This window comes from Muscardinus avellanarius (assembly GCF_963383645.1).
Source record: "Muscardinus avellanarius genome assembly, chromosome: 11".
Classification (NCBI taxonomy): Eukaryota; Metazoa; Chordata; class Mammalia; order Rodentia; family Gliridae; genus Muscardinus; species Muscardinus avellanarius.
In genome coordinates this window covers 93,190,579-93,209,328 of record NC_137797.1, presented here as the reverse complement: position 1 = coordinate 93,209,328, position 18,750 = coordinate 93,190,579, and the positions used below count along the sequence as shown (strand labels likewise).

The window sequence follows — 18,750 nt, the reverse complement described above, 5'->3', positions numbered from 1 at the left end:
GAGTCCTGTGCCCCTGAGCCCAACCCAGGAGGACCTGGGCAGTGGAAGTAAAGTCTATCCTTCAGTAACAGTGACTGCTTCCTGAAACTGCAGAGAAATATATTGTCTCGGTAGCCGTTACACAGTTCTGCTAGTGAGAGATGCCGAGGAGGGTGTGGGTCTACAGAGAGAAGAAACCGCCTTCTTGTAGTGCGTGTTTATTCTTTGGGGATTCTCTGGCGAAGGGAGGAGGCTTTGCTTTGGGGTTTCCAACAGTAACGGAGCGTCCCACTTGTTTTCCAGGTGGGATGGATAGCAGGGTCTCGGGCACAACCAGTAATGGAGAGACAAAGCCAGTGTTTCCAGTCATGGGAAAGGCGGAGGAAGATGGCACCCTGGAGCGGGGGCACTGGAACAACAAGATGGAGTTTGTGCTGTCGGTGGCTGGGGAGATCGTTGGCTTAGGCAACGTCTGGAGGTTTCCCTATCTCTGCTACAAAAATGGGGGAGGTGAGAGCTGCCGCGCCACCCCGCCCACCGCCTGAGCCTGGGCTGCTTCCATCTCCAGCACTTAATGCCTCTGTCCCCAGGTGCATAGATGCTGGAGTCGGAAGGACCTGGAGAGGTAGATAAGGACACTCGGCAGGACTGAAACACGGAGAAATGAATGATGGAGTGACCTGGGGCTCTCTTTACTGTAGCAGGGCCTCGTAGAAATCTGGGGACAGGTTTGCAACTGGATGGGCAGGGGTTGGACTCTGGATCTTTTACTTTTTGTGTGATCTTGGGAAATTTGCTTAAGCTTTCAGAACCTCCACGGCTGCTCCTATAGGTCAAGATAGTAATACCTATCTTTCAAGGTTGGTGTAGGGCCTAGAGAGCACATGTGTGAAGTGCTGAATCAATAGTAGCTACATTGATGACGCTGTGGATACAAAACTGCTCTGTGGTCTTGAGATTCCTCAGCCTTGGCCTGTGTCTTCTACTCAGCTGGTGCCATGACACTCTGAAGCCACCTGGTGCGTGTTCTCTACCCGTATCATAACCTGTGATTCTAGTGGCTCTTCCTTTAAAGATTTCCTGCTAGTCATAATTATCTTGTTAATCCACCTTTAGGGTATGTCCTATACCCCTGTGGGAAGCCCCAGAGGGATTTTCCAGGGTCTGGAGGGCTTGGGCTGACCGGTGGGTCAAGCTGACATGGAGGGTTTGGGGATTCCAGGTCTGGTTTGGGAATGAGGCTGCAGCTGGGCTGGAGGAGAACAGAATGCAGAGGTAGGTCACCAAGAAAGATGCAGAGAGCTAGTCATCGCGCCAGCCACAGGACTGGAGGGGACTCTAGTACAACACCTACCCTTTTTCAGAGGACTAGGGGCCTCCAAACCCAACAAACGCCCAGTGGTTTTGGAAAGAGAAAGTGCCACACAGCCAGAGTGGAGCCTCGGGAAGAACACAGGAGAGATGCTTCAAGAGCCAGTCTGGTGGTGCAGGCCTGTAATCCCAGTCTTGGGAGGTTGAGACAGGAGGATCGCAGGTTCCAGGTCAGCCTCCCCAACTTAGTGAGACTCCCAGCAGCTTAGCAAGACTGTTTCAAAACAAAAAATAAAAGGGCTGGGGGTGGAACTTGGAGGCAGAATACCTCTGGGTTCAATTCCCAGTACAACTAAAGAGGAGAGAGAGAGAGAGAGAGAGTCCCTAGGTTTGTGATAATCAGGGATTGACCCTGGGGTTGAAAGTTAACTTGTATTTTTCCAGAGTGATGGGAATGAGCTTTGTGTCCTTTTCTTTCCCAGGAATTTCTGGCCAGTGGCCTGAAATCACAGAACTTTGCTCAGCCCAAATTGTGAGGGGATGAGGGAGGTCTTACAGATTCTTAATGAGCCCTGGACACTCCCCATGTCTGTTGAGGAACTGGGGCTGGAGCACCTTCCTTTAGATAAGTCAGTGGGGAGACGAGGCCAGCCCGGGCCTCACATGGGAGCTGGGGACTAAGCTGGGCGCTAGGGACCCGGCATCTGGAGCCCGGTAACCCGCTTAGCTCCTCACGTGGCGGAAAGATGAGGTGAGCGGCTTTCCCCAAGCTTCTCTGGAATGGGGTAAGGGTTGGCCTGAGAATTAGCAGAAATGGCAGGAAGAGATGGGGGATCAGGACTTCCGGGTTTAAAACAAAACCACTGGGCTGAAGAAGGGAAGGGCGCAGTGGTGGGATCCCCTGGGGGCTGCTCACCCACTGTCTGAGCCCTGCCCAGGGCTCTATGGTAAGTGTGCGCAGGCCTGAGAATTCGCAGACTCTGTCTTGCATTGAACGGCAGGCATAGTAGGAAGAAAGTGCCCGTGGACTTTGGTTTCTCGCCTGGTGCCTGTGTGGAGAGGTAGAGGCAGTAGGTGGCTGCCGAGCTTTCTCCCCGACCTTCCAGCAGGCCAAGCCCACTGATTACTAAGACGTTGCTGGGGTCCTTCGCAGTTCTTTATTTGACCCTTATGCCGCCCCCCTGCCCCGGCCTGGGTCGCATCCTCCATCTAGCACGAGGCCGTAGCACACCTCCGCTGTTTGCTGATGAGCGGCTGCAGCTGCGGGGGCTGTTTGGGAGGACTTTGGAGCCAGAGGCCGCTGCCCAGGTTTGCACTGAAGGCCTGAGTTATCCTGGGTCACTGGGGGAACTGATGCCGAGGACTGATCAAGGACGTGGACGGTCACAGAGGAACTAGCCTGTCTTTTTGTCTCTCGGTGTCCTCTGCAGTTATCCTTTTCTTTCACCAGTTAACTCCGTTGGTCTCCTGGGGAACAGGAGCCCCATAGAGAGAAGAGGCCCGCACAGCTTCATTTTGTCACCTTCCTTTTGCCAAAGAGACGGTGCTTCTTTCTGAGCGGACCTTGTGCGGCTGATGTGGGGAAAGAGGGTGTGGAGAATGGACCCCGCAGATCGGCTCGGCTCCTTTTCTCCTGGAGGGGTGATTTTATTTACACCCCTGGCTCTCAGATCGGGGCTTGGGCTCATGGGGATGACAGGCACGTTCTGAGAGAGTCCTGGAGAGTGATTCACCACGCTCAGGTAATGTGCCCGCAGCCTGCTGCTGGGGTCTTTCTCTAAGTCCACAGCTTCACAGGGCTACTTTTGTAGCTAGGGGGAGGCGGAGAGGCAGGAACTTTATTAGTGTGACAGTATTTGTTCAGTGAGAAGGTCAGGGATGGAACTGTCCCTAAAGCATATGTTTAGTCTCAAACTAAAAATATATCCAGCAGTGTTTTTAGTTTCTTTCAGCTTTAACATTTTGGCAGACTTTTTTTTTTTTTTGTAGAAGTTGGTATTGAACCCAGGGGCACTCTGCTACTGAGTGACATGCCAGGCATCCTACTCTCCTTTTAAAAATTGAGACAGAAGCATGCAATGACTCACGCTTATAATCCCAGCACCGGGGAGGCTGAGACAGGAAGATCACAGGTTCACAGCCAGCCTCAGCTACTTAGTGAGGCCCTCTGCAACTTAGTGAGATCCTATTTCAAAATAAAAAAATAAAATAGGGCTGGGTGGGGGTGTGGCTGGATTCTATTTCTGGCACCACCAAAACAGAAAAAAAAAGGGGGGGCGGTTTTGCTAACTTTTCCAGGCTGGCCTTGAACCTGCCATCTTCCTTCCTCAGTCTCTCAAGTCAGAAATTACAGGTATGCATCACCATGCTCAGCTTGACAAATTTTTTTTTTTTTTTTTTTTTTTGCAGTAAGGATGGACTCCACGGGTGTTCTACCTCTGAGCTCCACCCCTAGCCATATTTTATTTTACTTTATTTTATTTATTTATTTAAATTTTTGCGCTATTGGATGGAACTCAGGGGCATTCTACCTCTGAGCTACACCCTCAGCTCTATTTTTTATTCTTTATTTTGAAACAGGGTTTCACTGAGTTGCAGAGGGCCTCACTAAGTAGCTGAGGCTGCCCGGGAACCGCGATCCTCCTGTCTCAGCCTCCCGAATGCTGGGATTACAAGCGTGCGCCACCACGCCCGGCTTCCCCAGCCCTTCTTTAAAATGTTAAAGGAGGGTCTTGCTAAACTGTCTCAGCTTCCCAAGTCCTGGGATTACAGGTTTGTGCGGCTACACCCAGCTTGGCAGATGTAATTGGGCAAAGAAGAGACAGAGACAAGACAGAGATAAGAATGGAATAGTTGAAATAGTAGTTGAAAACTGAGGAAGCTGAGAATGCACTGCAATGAAGCTCATCTGAAATCCGAAGCAACCAGTAGGGTTTTTCAGGGCGATGGGCAGGAGGGTGCCCACCTCCCAGTCTCAGCACGCTCTCAGTGTTGGAGGTCTGTGGCCCGCCCACCCCACGCACGTGGCTAACCAAACCCAGATTCTCACTGTCAATCAACAGCAGGTATCCACTGAGCGGGGGGGGGGGGGGGGGGGGGGGGGGGGGGGGGCAAGGTCGGGACTTGCTCCAGGTGCTGGGGACTCAGCACACCAACGCCCTGTCCTTGCGGGTCTTACGTCCTAGAGGGGGGAGCCGGACAAGAGACAAGAGCGGAAGAAACCAGGAAATTATCCGGTATATCCGGAGTTAGAAGGTGCAATGGAAACAGAACAAGGAGAGCTAGGTAGAGGGAACCAGGAGCATGGGTGTTGGGTGATGGCAATTTCATTTTATTTTTCTTCATAGAGGGTATTTATTTATTTTATACTCTTTTGTTGGTGCACTGTAATTATACAACAGTGAGATTCCAAGCGACACATTAACACGTACGCACAGCACTTAATGTGTTTCCCCCGGTGTTCAATTCCGTCTCCCCAGCCCTCCTTAGTGAGATGGATAGTGAAGCCTTCGCATGCAGACAGCATTATGTGAGGGCCCCCTTCCTCGCGCCTCGTCTCCCTCCCCCAAACCCCTTCCACTGGTCTTTCTCTTCATTTATCAGAATCCCCTTTCGTTTCCTATTTTCTCTCTAGCTTCCACATATAACAGAAAACATACGGCACTGACTTTCCGAGACCGGCTGATCTCATGTAGCCCAATATTGCCTAGTTCCATCTATTTTCTTGCAAATGACATAATTTTGTTCTTCTTTATGGCTGAGTTAAATCCCATTGTGTGGACAGTCCACATTTTCTTTATCGGTTGATCTGTTGACAGGACACCTAGGACGGTTCCCCGAGGCGGCTGCGGCGAATCGTGCTGCTGTAGACGTGGGCAGGCCGCACCACCGCGCCTCCCGCTTTCCCTTCTGGAGAGGTGCGAGGCTGTTCTGAAAGCGCGGTCAGCGCGGGCTTCGTGGAGAAAGTCTGAGCCAAGCTCCGGGCGTGGAGAGCTGGCCGTGTAGTGTTGGGGTGGGAGAGCTCTGGGCGGAGGATACCAGGGCTCATGGGTCCTAAGCGAGCGGCTGCCCGGCTTGAGGAGCTGCAGGGAGGCTGGTGAGCCTGGAGCAGGAGTGCATAGAAGCTTTGGGTAAGGAAGTAAACGGGTTGTGGTGGAGCAGCCCGGTGACCTCGCTGGCTGCTGTCACCGCGAGGGCTTCTCCAGGGGCATGTGAAGCCAGGCAGGGTTTTGAGCAGGAGCGCTGAGGTCTTACTTTTTTTGTGCGCGTGTGTGATATTGAGGACTGAATTCAAGGCATTCTATCTCTGAATCACATCCCTCCATCCCCCAGGCCTTTTCATTTTAATTTTTGGTATTGAGGATTGAACCCAGGGGCATCTATCTCTGAGCTACACTCTCAGCCCTTTTGGTCTTTATTTTCGGTACTGATGATTGAACCCAGGGACATTCTATTTTTGAGCTATACCCTGAGCCCATTTTATTTTGAAATAGGCTCTTGCAGTTGCGGAGCGTCTTGCTAAGTTGCAGAGGCTGTCCTCAAACCTGCAATCCTCCTGTCTCAGCCTCCCAAGTACTGGGACAGGCTGCATCACTAAACCCAGCATGATCTTACCTCTTACAATTATCTCTGGCTGCTGTGTTGAGAACTGCTGGTAGGGAATAAGGGCAGAAGTGGACTAGTTACAAGGCTAAAAATCTTGGCATCACCCTTGATTCCTTTCTTCTCTCACGAATGTTGGCCGTACCCCAACACCCAGATCCCGAGAGCTTCAGACCCTGGGCCTTCGCCTGGGGCCGCTCCAGCTCCCGGGCCCTGGCTGCTGAAACCTGAGTTTCTCAGCACACAGAGCACCTCAGACTGCAGTCCTCACATGAGATTTGTGAATCCAAGCACTTTTTATTAATTTTGTGGCCTTTGTCCTGTCTAAATGATCCAGCATGCGTGCGCACGCGCGCACACACACACACACACACACATTATATATACATACATATATATGTGTGTGTGTGTGTGTGTGTGTGTGTGTGTGTGTGTGTGTATTTGTGGTGCTGAGAACTGAACCCAGGGGCATTCTACGTCTGAGCTACACCTCCAGACCTTTTTACTTTTTGTTTTGAAACAGGGTTCTGCTAAGTTGTTGAGGATGGCCCAAAACCTGCAATCCTCCTCTCTCAGCCTCCTAAATACTGGGATTATAGGCTTGCACTACCTCATCTGGCTGGGTTGTTTTTTAAAATACTTTTACTGGGGCCGGGCGTGGTGGCGCACGCTTGTAATCCCTGCGCTTGGGAGGCGGAGACAGGAGGATCGCGCAGGTTCGAAGCCAGCCGCGCTGGCGTAAGAGACCCTGTTTCAAAAATATAAAATAGGTCTGGGAGTGTAGCCTGGAGGTAGAAGGGCTTCCAGGAACCCCAGTACCACCAAAAAAAAAAATTACTTTTACTGGTGCAATGTAATTAATTATACATTATAGTGAGATTCTAAGTGATGTCCAGACCTGTAAACATCACTCGGACAATCCACAATGTTTTTTTTTTTTTTTGGAATTGAGGATTGAACCAGTGGCATTCTACCTCTGAGCTACATCTTCAGCCCTATTTTATTTTCATTTGGAAACAGGGTCTTGTTAGATTGATAAGAGTCTCACTCCTTGCTGAGGCTGTCCTCAAACTTGCAATCCTCCTGTCTCAGTCTCTTAAGTATTGCAGGTGTGCATCATCACGCCCAGCTTCAATCCACAATTTCTAACGCGAGGAAGGAAAGGGCTGTGATATGAAAATCTGTGGAAAAGGCAGATGTTGCAGAGAAAATACTGAGTTGAGTTTGGGAGAAGTGAATTGAGATATCAAGTATTCAAGTAGGGCTGTCGACTAGGCAGCACAATTTAAACCCTGAAAGAGAGCAAGCACCTTTGAGGGCTGGGGAGAAGAGGAGGAGCTGGCAGAAGAGACAAAGAGGGAGAAGCCAGTGACATAGGAAGAAAGCCAAGAGAACGAAGTGGCTTGGAAAAGCTAAGTCAAGAAATCAAGCTGGATGTGGTGGCGCACGCCTGTAACTGCTCCTGTAATTGCAGGGCTTGGGAGGCTGAGACGGAAAGATTAAAGGTTAGAGGCCAGCCTCAGCAACTTAGAGTGATTCTGCTCCAAAATATACAATAAAAAAAGGGCTGGAGCCGGGCGTGGTGGCGCACGCTTGTAATCCCCGCGCTTGGGAGGCAGAGACAGGAGGATCGCGCAGGTTTGAAGCCAGCCGTGCTGGCTTAAGAGACCCTGTTTCCAAATAAAATATAAAATAGGTCTGGGAGTGTAGCCCGGAAGTAGAGGGGTTTCCAGGAACCCCAGTACCACCAAAAAAAAAAAAAAAAAAAAAAAAAAAAAAAAAAAAAAAAAGCTGGAGGGTATAACTTGGAGGTAAAATGCTCCTGTGTTCAATCACCAGTACCAAATAAATAAGTAAATATATAAATAAATCAGGGAAGGGGGAGAGGTTAATGGCATTAAACACTGCAGATAGGTTGAGAAAAATAATGGATGGGAACAGAGTTGGGTCCAGCCTGGTGGAAGTCATTGGTGACCTTGTTAAGAGCAGTTATACAGTGGAGCAAGGGGGCAGAGACTGAGGGGAAAGGCTTAAGATAAGAAGATGAGCCGGGCGTGGCGGCGCACCCTTGTAATCCCCGCGCTTGGGAGGCTGAGACAGGAGAATCGCACAGGTTCGAAGCCAGCCTCAGCTACTTAGTGAGGCTCTCGCAACTTAGACCCTGTTTCTAAATAAAGTATAAAATAGGTCTGGGAGTGTAGCCCAGAGGTAGAAAGCCTCTGGGCTCCATCCCCAGTACCACAAAAGACAAACAAAAAAAGATGAAAGAGGGCGTGGCGGCATGGACTTGGAAGGCTGAGACAGGATGGAAGGTTTGAGGACAGCCTCAGAGACTTAGGGAGGCCCTCAGCAAAGTATTGAGACCCTGTTTCAAAATAAAAAATAGGAAGGGCTGAAGTGTAGCTCAGAGGTAGGATGCCCTTGAGTTCAATCCCCAGTACAAATAAATAAATAAATAAAGGTTTTTAAATTAAGATGACAATTTGCCCTCTTTCTGTGTGTGTGTGTGGTACTAGGGATGGAACTCAGGGTCCTTCTACTTCTGGGCTACACTCCCAGACCTATTTTATATTTTATTTGGAAACGGGGTCTCACTAAGTTGCTGAGGGCCTCACTAAGTAGCTGAGGCTGACTTTGGACCTGCGTGATCCTCCTGTCTCAGCCTCCCAAGTGCGGGGATTACAAACGTGCGCCACCACGCCCGGTTAATTTGCTATTATTTTTAGTGATTGACTCAGTGCCTGCTAGTGGTTGGCCATGCTGCTGACAGCATATGATCACTCATGTATGTGCTGTCTGTTGCTCATGGACAGTAATGGTTTATGTCCTTACAAGAGCAGCTGAGCATTACAGGTGGGGCCAGAGCACACGCTGCTTTTGAAAGGGGCAGCCAGCTAAAGGATGATTTAAGGATATTTTTTTTTTTTGTATTGATGTTCTACCTCTGAGCTGCACCCTCAGCCCCCCCCCTTTTTTTTTGGGTAAGCCAGCGTGGCTGGCTTCGAACCTGTGCAATCCTCCTGTCTCCACCTCCCAAGCACGGGGATTACAAGCATGCGCCACCACGCCCGGTTTACCCTCAACCCTTTTTACTTATTTACTTTTTAAAATTTGAAGCAGGGTCTCTTAAGTTGCCGAGGACCTCGCTAAATTGCTGAGGCTGGACTTGAACCTGTGATCTTCCTGTGTTTGCCTCCCATGTTCTGGGATTACAGGTGTGTTCCACCAGGCCCAGCCGAGTGATTCCTTTTTAGGATGGAGTATGGTCTCTTCCATCTCCTGGGGAAAAAGCCAGTACATTTTAGAATTTTTTTGTGTGTGTGAGGGTCTAGGGATGGAACCCAGAGGCATTTGACCTCCGAGTTACACTCACTGCCCAATTTTTTATTCTTTATTTTGAAACAGGGTCTCACTGAGTCGTGGAGGGCCTCACTAAGTAGCTGAGGCTGTCTGTGAACCGTGATCCTCCAGTCTCAGACTCCCGAATGCTGGGATTACAAGCGTGCGCCACCACGCCTGGCTTCATTTTAGAATTTTTGAGGAGACAATCTGGGTGATGTGGGAGTGCAGGTAACTGGAACGCCGTCCATCATCTCCAGGACTGACTCTGTCTCATCTTTGGATGGTCAGTGGTGACTGAGGAAGGGAGGAGGCAGGGCGTCCCCCCAGGACACCCTGTACCCCAGGACACCCTGGCCCTCCCACACTTGGAGGCCAGTAGCTCCTCCTGGCAGGCGTGGACTTTGCTTCTTGGGGCAGGTTGTCCTGACACTCAAGAGGCAGAGGGAGAGGCCGGGCTGACCAGGGGGCCCACGCAGTTAAACATTGGCTGGGGTTACTGGGCATGAGCAGGCAGCACAGTCATGGGGAGGGCTTGAGAGGGACAGGGAAGTCTTGCTGGAGGGCCGCGGGCCCTCAGTAGGGACTGCGCAGATCAGCCCTGGGCTCTATCTTAGGTCTAAGTTGCTGAGGGTCTTGTGCAATTGCTGAGGCTGGCCGTGATCAAACCTGTGATTCTCCTGTCTCAGCCTCCCAAGTACTGGGATTATAAGAGTGCACCATTTATATTTTTCTAAACAAAAAATCCAGTTCTGTAATAGTTAGAGAACTATATCAGATCATCTGTTTCTTCTTGACTGAGCTTTGGTAGTTTGTGGTTTTTCTCTTTTTTTCTCCCCTCCCTCCCTCCCTCCCTCCCTCCCTCCCTCCTTTCTTTCTTTCCTTCCTTTCTTTCTTTCCTTTCTTTCCTTGTACTAGGGATAGAACCCAGAGGCATTCTACCTCCGAGCTACATCCCAGCCCTATTTTCTATTCTTTATTTTGAGACAGGGTCTCACCGATTTGCAGAGGGCCTCACTAAGCAGCTGAGGCTGCCTGTGAACCATAATTCACCGATCTCAGTTTCCCAAATACTGGGACCAACCACAAGCATGCGCCACACACCCAGCGGTGGTTTGTATTTTTTTTTTTTTTTTTTAGGAATTTGTCTATTTTACCTAAATTCTTACAGTTATTGGCACAAAATTTGTTCATGTATTTTATTATCCTTTTAATATCTATAGAATCTGTATTGATGACATTTCTCTTTTGTCATACTAGTCACTTGTGTCACCCAGAAGTTATCAGTTTTGTGGTCCCCAAAAAACTCTTGGTTTCACTGATGTACTCTATTGTTTTCCTGTTTCCTACTTCATTGATTTCCACTCTGGTTTTTATAATTTCCTTTGATTTACTTTGGTTCCCATTTGCTCTTATTTTTCTCATTAGTTAAGGTGGAAGCTGAGATAATCAGGTTGAAGTGTTTCTTCTTTTTTTAAAAATTTTTTTTGAGGTACTGGGGATGGAACCCAGGGGCATTCTACCTCCATGCTACACCCCAGCCCTCTTTCTTTCTTTCTTTCTTTCTTTCTTTCTTTCTTTCTTTCTTTCTTTCTTTCTTTCTTCCTTCCTTCCTTCCTTCCTTCCTTCCTTCCTTCTTTGCTTTCTTCTTTCGTTCTTTCTTTCCTTTCTTCTTTCTTCTTTCTTTATTTTTTTAGTGGTACTTACCTCCGGGCTACACTCCTAGACCTATTTTATAGTTTTATTTGGAAACAGGGTCTCTTAAGCCAGCGAGGCTGGCTTCGAACCTGCGCAATCCTCCTGTCTCTGCCTCCCAAGCGCGGGGATTACAAGCGTGCGCCACCACGCCCGGCTTTATTCCTTATTCTGAAACAGGGTCTCACTGAGTTGCAGAGGGCCTCACTAAGTAGTAGCTGAGGCTGTCTGCGAACCGTAATCCTCCTGTCTCAGCCTCCCAAATGCTGGGATTACAAGCGTGCGCCACCACGCCCAGCTGTTTCTTCTTTTATAGTAATAGCTATTTAATACTATAAATTTCCCTCTAAATACTGCTTTAGCAGCATTCACAAATTTGGGTATGTTATGTTTTATTTCATTCTATTCAAGATGTTTTTTAATTTGTAATTTCTCTTTTGATTACTTATTTGACTCTTGGGTTTTTTAGAAATATGTTACCTAATTTCCAAATATGTGGGAAGTTTCCAATATTTTTCTTTTATTGAGTCCTAATTTAGTAAAAAAAAACACATTTCGCATAACTTGAAACATTGTTAACTTAATGAGATTTGTTTTGAGGACCAGGATGTGGTCTCTCTTGGTAAGTATTCTATATACACTTAAAAATCATGTGTATTCTGCTATTGTTGTTTAGTGTGTTCTTAAATGTTATGTAAGTCAAGTTGGTTGATAGGTTTCTGAACCATTTATAGCCTTGCTGGTTTTCTTTTAACTTATTCTGTAAAATTTTAAGAGAAGGATATTAAATTTTTTTTTTTTTTTTTTTTTGGTGGTACTGGGGTTCCTGGAAGCCCTTCCAGGACCTACATTCCTGCATTTGGGAGGCGGAATAGGCGGAATAGGTCCGGGATACATTCCCAGACCTATTTTATATTTTTTATTTATTTAGAAAAAGGGTCTCTTAAGCCAGCAAGGCTGATTAAACAAAAAATCCAGTTCTGTAATAGAGAGCGATATCAAATCATCTGCTTCTTTTTTTAAAAAAAAAGGTTTTTTACTTCATGTTTATTACCAGTGCTTCATATAGAACATTTTGTAATGATTAGTGACATATAGATACAACAGATTTTTCAAATAGCAAGTGCCAGTCTCTTTTTGGTAAATATTGACTTTTCCCTGACAAAATAACCAAATATAACACAATTTCAGGAGATGGTGATTCCACTAGCATAATTCACCCAAATTATAAAAACAGTAATATTTAAAATCATGCACATTATTTCACCATTTCATAAAACTTTTTAAACGTCTACAAACATCCCTGGTGTAAAGACTCTTCAAAAACAGCATGATAACATTAAACAACAAAATTCACTTTGGGAAAGTGGAGAGTTATATTCTTAATTTTGGCTTAAGATTTTTTTAATTGGTTAAAAATATGGTGAGGAGTGTATTGAAAGAGGTGGGATAAAGGAGTTTTGAGTTGATGGATTCAACATGTCTGAAAACATTTCAGTTATGCAAAGGGAAACCTTCAAGAGCAAGAAAGACATCATAAATAAGAGTCTTCCAGCAAGACGGACAGCTGGGCAGTTCTTTTATCCACCGCACCCGCGAGAGGTCTGTACGCTTAACAATGCTCTTATAGAATCTTCTGTAAAATACAGTTGGGCACCTCCAGTGATTCTTCTTTTACTAAAACAATATCGTAAGAGTCCATATATTTTTCTAAAAGCTCATCTACTCTATCATTTAGATACCCGATTCTTAGGATGTGTTCAACATTGGCTACTCCGTCCGCCATTCTTAAATCTCCCTGGGAGTCCCCCAGCAGGATTATGTTGCTGTTGTCTTTTAGTTGACTGAAATAATCTGTATTCTTCGAGGCCCCATCATGCTTGTTAAATACATGAATCAGTTCTCCTTTTAATCCTTTGAGTACTCCATTTTCATCAAAACCCATGAAATTGGACACCACTTTGACATTCGGATGATAAACTCCAGCTTGACGGATAACTTCCTCTAGTACATCACCAATACCAGCAGAAAATATGAACACTGGGATACTGTGTTGTTGGAGTTTATCAAAGAAATTCTCATATCCTTCCTTGAGCATAATGTCAGATTCGGCTACAATTTCTCTAAGTTTAGCTTTTGGTATTCCTTGTTCCACGAGCAAACCATGTGATTTAGTATACCATTCTACCATATAAGGGTACTTCTCTTCTACGGTCAGAACAGGATCGACTTCTGTAGCATAATACCGTTCCTTGAGTTGTACTAACTTTTTTTGGCATTCGTCTGAAACTAGCTTACAGTTGTCAATCACATTATGACATGTCGGGCACCATTTCCCGTTGTAGGAAAATCTACTTAGTGTCATATCAAAGTCTGTTATTATTTGAAGTTTCGCAGATCCTCCTTTGATAAGACCACAGATAATTTCTTCTACTTTTGTAGGGTTCTTGATACGAACTGAACTTTTCTGGAATTCTGGCATCATGTTCACAAATACGGCAGACTCCTGATTAGTCATGTCTTGCGGCCCGTCTTCCTCTTCAGGGTGAAGATGTACAGCACCCCCCCCCATCCCGCCGCCACGCCCCCCCCCTCGGGTGCCTCCCGGCTGGAAGGGAACAGGTCCCGCGCGGACATCTGCTTCTTCTTGATTGAGCTTTGGTAGTTTGTGCTTGCTTGCTTGCTTGCTTGCTTGCTTTCTCCCTTTTTTCCCTTCCTTCTGTCTCCGCCTGCCAAGCGTGGGGATTACAAGCGTGTGCCACCACGCCCGGCAAAATATTTCACTTTAATTAGTAATTTGTCTATTTCTCCTTAAAGTTCTATTAGTTTTTCCTTCTCAATCTCTCTCTCCCTTCTCATCTCTTTTCTTTTGTGTGTGTGGTACTGGAGCTTGAACCCAGGGACATTCTATCTCTAAGGTACACTTCAGTACTATTTATTTATTTATTTATTTATTTATTTATTTATTTATTTTGCGGCTCTGGGGATGGAACCCAGGGGCATCCTACCTCCGAGCGACAGCGCAGGCCTACTTTTTTACTCTTTATTTTGAAACCGGGTCTCACTGAGTTGCAGAGGGCCTCACTAAGTAGCTGAGGCTGTCCGCAAACCGCGATCCTCTGGTCTCAGCCTCCCGAATGCTGGGATTGCAAGCTGCGCCACCACGCCCGGCTCACTTCAGTCCTTTTTAAATTTTTATTTTGAAATAGGGCCTTTCTAAGTTGCTGAGACTGGCTTCCAGCCTGCGAACCTCGTGCCTCAGCCTCCCGAGTGCTGGGATTACAGGCGTGCGCCACCACGCCCAGCTTCTTCCTGTGTTTCTTTTTTAAATGATGGAAAACCTTTTTTCACGTCAAGGTATCTGGAAAATGAAGCTGCATTTGGGGTACATTATATATGGGGAATGATCCATCTATGGTGAGTACAAAACTCAACTCTATAATTACTTTTTAGTGCCAGGTAACACAAATTACCAATCTGTAAGTGAAGGTAAAATATGATTTGCCATGCTAAAAAGCTAGCGGTGAGATATGGCAGAATTTACTTATTTATTCATTTATTTATTTATTTTTGTGGTACTGACAGTGGAACCAGGGGTCTTCTACCTCCGGTCTATACTCCCAGACCTATTTTATACTTTATTTGGAAACAGGGTCTCACTAAGTTGCTGAGAGCCTCACTAAGTAGCTGAGGCTGGCTTCAAATCTGTGCGATCCTCCTGTCTCAGCCTCCCAAGTGCTGGGATTACAAGCGTGTGCCACAACGTCTGTCTATTATGGCAGAATTTAAATAATCAGATATAAGTACAGCACCTATCTGTGTTTTAAAAAATACTGGAAAAATAACCTATTGAGGAAGAGCTCTGGCCTTAAACAATTCTCACCTGAAATCCATCCAGAAAGCCAGTCTGTGATTTTTTTTCTTAGCAACATTAATTCATAGGAAAAAATAATGCTGCTGGGTAAACTCAGTGACAAAAGGACACGTTTTGGCTAAAACTATAAAATAAACTGGTTTTTTGAAAATATTTAGGAAAATATTCTAAATTATTTTTAAAATGTCTAATTGATTTTTTTTTTTTTTTTTTTTTTTTGGTGGTACTGAGGTTCCTGGAAGCCCTTCTACCTCCGGGCTATATTCCCAGACCTATTTTATATATTTTTTTTATTTGGAAACAGGGTCTCTTAAGTCAGCGAGGCTGGCTCTGAACCAGCATGATCCTCCTGTCTCGGCCTCCCAAGCACAGGGATTACAAGCGTGCTCCACCACGCCCGGCTTGCTAGTTTATTTTTAAAGCCAATCTAACCATCTCTTTCAGTTGCGATATTTAGACCATTTACATTTAATACAGCTATCCATATGGTTAGGCTTAAATCTATGATCTTATTTTTGTTTTTTATTTGCCTATCCATTCTCTGTTTCTCCTTTCTTCTTCTGCCATCTTTTGAATTCACTGGATTTAAAAAATTCATTATTGGGGAGGTTGAGACAAGGAGGGTCACACGTTCAAGGTCAGTCTCAGCAACTGAGGCTTTCTGCAACTTAATGACACCCTATTTCAAAATGAAAAAAATAAAATTGGGCTGGGGATGTAAATCAGAGATAGAATGTCCCTGGGTTCCATCCCTAGTAACACACACACACACACACACACACACACACACACACACACACACACACACACCTGTTAGGTAGGACTGGGTGCTGCGTTCAGTCTTGAGCTAGTTACTCCCCGCTACTGAGGGAGCGCTCTTCTGTGAACTCCACCCAACGCCAGGTGAATCTTGGAATTATTCAGTCTGGCCAGAGGGAACAGGCACCGTGTGAGCCGTCCTGCTTCATCTTTCAAATAGTTCTTTAACGCCGGGCGTGGTGGCGCACGCTTGTAATCCCTGCGCTTGGGAGGCAGAGACAGGAGGATCGCGCAGGTTCGAAGCCAGCTGCGTGTGCTGGCTTAAGAGACCCTGTTTCCAAATAAAAAAAAGTATAAAAATAGGTCTGGGAGTGTAGCCCTAACCCGGAGGTAGAAGGGCTTCCAGGAATCCCAGTACCACAAATAGTTCTTTACCTCGCTCAGGTGGTTTCCTTGCACCTGTGTGCGATGGGGGCTCAGTTGACAGTTTTGAGGCCCCTGTGCCTCAAAAATACTTGGGCTTCCTCTCTGCAATTCTCCCTCCTCTGGTACTCTTCCTGTGGAATTCTCTGTCCATTTGGCAGCGGGAGGAGGTCTGTGGTGCAAATAGCAGCATTTCTAACACCTATGACTCATCTCAGCCAGTGATTCTGAACACAAGCAGAAAGGTACTGAAGGGAAGTCTCACTCCAGCCTGCTCAGAGTCCCCGCAGACTCGAAGAGCAATGATTTCTTTTCAAGAAATTATAGACCGTGGGCTGCACTGATGCTCCTGGATACTTATCATCCAATGAATTTCTTGTTATTGCCACAAGCCACATGTTCTTACGGAGTGTTTGATGTTCAGTGGGGAGCAAGCCTTGGTAAGTATAGATTGAATCCACGGTGAAGAGAGGCAGGGGACCACATAGCTCCTAGGTAACTCGGTGACTCCTGATCCCTGCGGTGGCTCCAGACATTTAGACAGATGTCCCCCGCAGTTTCACCTGATCCCGACCCCTAGGATACTGACTGACAGCGAGGGTGGTGATAGGAAGAGATGGATGTGGACCATGAAGGGGATGTGGCCAGGTAATGGACCGCACATGTTCTGCCCGCAGGTGCCTTCTTCATCCCCTACCTCATCTTCCTCTTCACCTGCGGCATCCCTGTCTTCTTCTTGGAGACAGCGCTGGGGCAGTACACGAGCCAGGGCGGCATCACAGCCTGGAGGAAGATCTGCCCCATCTTCGAGGGTAGGTAATGCTGTGACTGATTCCAGGGCATCTTCATAGTGGTTGCGAACATTGTCTGAGAGCAGCAGTTTGGAATTAAGATACGACTCTGAGTCTCCATTTGTGTGGGGCCTTTTGTTTGGGCTGAGTATGACGAGTCTGGCGTCAGAGGATGAGGGGGAGAGAGGGATGAGGAGGGGGCAAAAGCTTTAGGTTAAGTGAGGAGAGTGCAAAGGTTTTTTCAGCTGTGTGTGTGTGTGTGTGTGTGTGTGTGTATATATATATATATATATATATATATATATATATTTTTTTTTTTTTTTTTTTTGGTGGTACTGGGGTTCCTGGAAGCCCTTCTACCTTCGGGCTACACTCCCAGACCTATTTTATATTTTTGAAACAGGGTCTCTTAAGCCAGCGCGGCTAGCTTCAAACCTGCGCAATCCTCCTGTCTCCGCCTCCCAAGCACAGGGATTACAAGTGTGCGCCACCACGCCCGGCCTCAGCTATGTATATTTTAAATATGTAACAAAATGCCAGGCATGGTGGCAAACATGAGTAATTCTAGTACTTGGGAGGCTGAGGCAAGGAGGATTGCAGGTTAGGGGATAGCCTCAGCAACTTAGGCCCTCTGCAACTTAGTGAGGTCCTCAGCAATTTAGTGAGACCCTGTATCAAAATAATAAATAAATAAAGGCTGTGGGTATAGCTCAGAAGAATGCCCCTGGTTCCAATCCTAGTTACACACACACACACACACACACACACACACACACGCACACACAAATTTACAGTTATTATTATTATTTTTTGCAGTACTGGGGATGGGGCAATACCCTGGGGCATTCTATCTCTGAGCTACTCCTCTGGCCCTATTTTTTATTCTTTATTTTGAAACAGGGTCTAAGTTGCAGAGGGCTTCACTAAGTAGCTGAGGCTGGCCATGAGCCTGTGATCCTCCTGTCTCATCCGTCTAAGTACTGGGATTACAAGTGTGTGCCACCATGCCAGGCTTTGATTTTATACTTTTAAAGACTTATTCAATCAATTATAAAACATTTTATTTATTTATTTATTTATTTATTTATTTATTTATTTTTGCGGTACTGGGGATGGAACCCAGGGGCATTCTACCTCCTACCTACACCCCAAGCCCTATTTATTATTTATTATTTTGAAACAGGGTCTGAGTTGCAAAGGGCCTCACTAAGTAGCTGAGGCTGTCCACGAACCATGATCCTCCTGTCTCAGCCTCCCAAATGCTGGGATTACAAGCCTGTGCCACCACACCTGGCTCAGGATTTTCTTTCTTAAGAAAATTAAGTTTTAATTTTGAAATAATTATAGATTCATAGGAAGTTACAGAAATAGTACAGAGAAGCCAGTCATGGTGGCACACACTTGTAATCCAAGGAGGCTGAGAAAGGAGGATTACAAGTTCAAGAACAGCCTCAATAAAATAGGCAGACTCTCAGCACACTAGTTGAGACCCTGTTTCAGAACAAAAAAAAAAAAAGAAAAGAAAAAAGAGTGGAGGGTGTAGCTTTGAGGTAGAATGCCTTTGGATTCAATCCTTAGCATCACACACACACACACCAGCAAATAATACTATAGTTATGTAAGACATAACTTGGAAACTAAGATTGGTACTACCCACAGACATGATTCACATTTCAGCAGTTGACCACTCCATCCTTTGTGTACACCCGAGTAGCTGTGTCTGATTCTGTCATGGGTGTCTGTCTGTGGAACCCCCACCATCATCAGGATAGCTACTGTTCTATCACCGCCTCCACACCGTCCCTTTAGCGTGTCACCCCTCCCTCTCCAGCCCTCACCTCTGCCCTCTATCTCTGTCGTTTTGCCATTTTGAGACAGTCTTATACATGGACTCATGCATTATGAAACCTTAGTGACTGGCTTTTGCACTAGGCACGATGGCCTTCGCATCCACCAGTCCATCAGATTGTGTTTGTA

The 18,750-nt window shown here is 46.4% G+C and overlaps 2 protein-coding genes across 3 annotated transcripts in view; one reads left to right on the top strand and one right to left on the bottom strand.

The window, feature by feature from the left end:
* Nucleotides 1-287: 287 nt before the first annotated feature.
* LOC308269827 (sodium- and chloride-dependent GABA transporter 2) overlaps nt 288-18,750 on the top strand; it is a gene marked incomplete at both ends in the record, with an annotated part of 46,157 nt that continues 27,694 nt past the window's right edge. Inside the window, 2 exons of one of the 2 annotated variants that reach the window (XM_080705268.1) lie at nt 288-489; nt 16,660-16,794. In XM_080705268.1, the coding sequence (XP_080561394.1) occupies nt 288-489; nt 16,660-16,794 (337 nt within the window). The remainder of the gene's footprint in view (nt 490-16,659; nt 16,795-18,750) is intronic. The other variant, XM_080705269.1, reaches the window with a different exon arrangement.
* On the bottom strand, nt 12,551-13,444 carry LOC308270563 (cytosolic 5'-nucleotidase 3A-like; the record flags this gene model as incomplete). The annotated part of the gene is made up of 1 exon (XM_080706494.1): nt 12,551-13,444. The coding sequence occupies one exon, from the start codon at nt 13,442-13,444 to the stop codon at nt 12,551-12,553; it is 894 nt and encodes a 297-aa protein (XP_080562620.1).